The 1,133-nt window shown below is 47.7% G+C and overlaps 1 protein-coding gene across 3 annotated transcripts in view; it reads left to right on the top strand.

Moving 5' to 3' along the window:
- The window catches only part of LOC107104011 (serine/threonine-protein kinase Nek6-like), a 26,406-nt gene that overhangs the window by 23,531 nt on the left and 1,742 nt on the right, over positions 1-1,133 (top strand). Inside the window, exon 10 of one of the 3 annotated variants that reach the window (XR_001482217.1) lies at positions 923-1,110. Coding sequence is in view for 2 of the 3 variants with exons in the window: in XM_015403897.1 (XP_015259383.1) it covers positions 923-1,036 (114 nt within the window). In the remaining variant the exon portion in view is untranslated. Of the gene's footprint in view, positions 1-922; positions 1,128-1,133 lie in introns of those variants that run through there. The other 2 variants (XM_015403897.1, XM_015403896.1) reach the window with 2 other exon arrangements.

A 1,133-nucleotide genomic window follows, 5' to 3' on the forward strand; every position in this document is an offset into this window, starting at 1 on the left:
AGAACTTTCAGAAGTTTGGATTCTGAATATGAGCGACTTTTCCTGTAAATCCTGAACTTTGTCTCAGTAAACCTTCGCTGTGCAGTGAGTGTTGGTCTTTATTTTCAGCTGAATAAAAGGTTTAGATCGTTTCCTCAGACAGTTAATCAGGAATTATCCCCTGAAATATCAGCTGAGCTTCAAACTGATCGTTTCTCTGCTCTATTCTGGTCCGAGGCGGTTATACTGGTTTATACTGGTTAGCTCGTTAGATAAACCATCTACATACTGGGCTTAGGTTGTCAGACAGAAATGTGTTTCTTTACAATGCATCATTATTAGTGTGAGCACAAGTTACCATGGAAACATGCCAGATTTAGCCTGTGATGCTAATTTTCACCTGTAGTCTGTTAGCTGGTAAATGTAAAAACAAGAAGCAGAGAGATTCTAAAAGAAGCAGCTGGTTTAAAGACGGACATGTTGTTAAAAACTCACCTGAGGACGAACATTTGGTCGTCTGGAGGAACCTTTGATTTAGAGAAAGTTAGGAGGTAAGATGTTCCTGAGATCTGAGGGGCGCTGCTCCAGGAGGCAGGAAAAAAACTAAACTGCCCTTCTTAGTCGGTGCCTCGTCTAGTGGGGCGCTGTTGGGTAGAAAGGGCCCTGCGGGCCCCGTCCAGTAGAAAGGACCCTGTGGGGCCTCGTTGGGTAAAAAGGGCCCTGCGGGGCCCCTTTCCCAGCCTGAACTAAGCCTGGAGCTGCAGTATTTCCTTATTTCATGTGGAATCAGCGGTTTGTAATTTCAGAGTCAGAAACATTTAGTTTTCTATTCCAGATCCAGATTAAATGAATGTTATTATAGATTATATTGGTTCTGTTTCTAAGATTACTGAGGATAGAAATGGCGGCTGGATCTGAAACCTCAGCTTCTTCTCCTCTCCAGCTGCGTGACCTGGTCAGCATGTGCATCAACCCAGACCCGGTCCAGAGGCCCGACATCGTCTTCGTGCTGCAGATGGCCAAACAGATGCACGCCTGGACATCCAGCAGCCCCTGAGGGCCCATTGGAGCCGCCTCTGAGGTCTGAGGACGCCGCCGCCTCTGAGGTCTGAGGACGCCGCCGCCTCTGAGGTCTGAGGACGCCGCCGCCTCTG

The sequence above is a fragment of the Cyprinodon variegatus genome, unplaced genomic scaffold, assembly GCF_000732505.1.
Source record: "Cyprinodon variegatus isolate N-32 unplaced genomic scaffold, C_variegatus-1.0 Scaffold1589, whole genome shotgun sequence".
In the NCBI taxonomy this organism is placed as follows: Eukaryota; Metazoa; Chordata; class Actinopteri; order Cyprinodontiformes; family Cyprinodontidae; genus Cyprinodon; species Cyprinodon variegatus.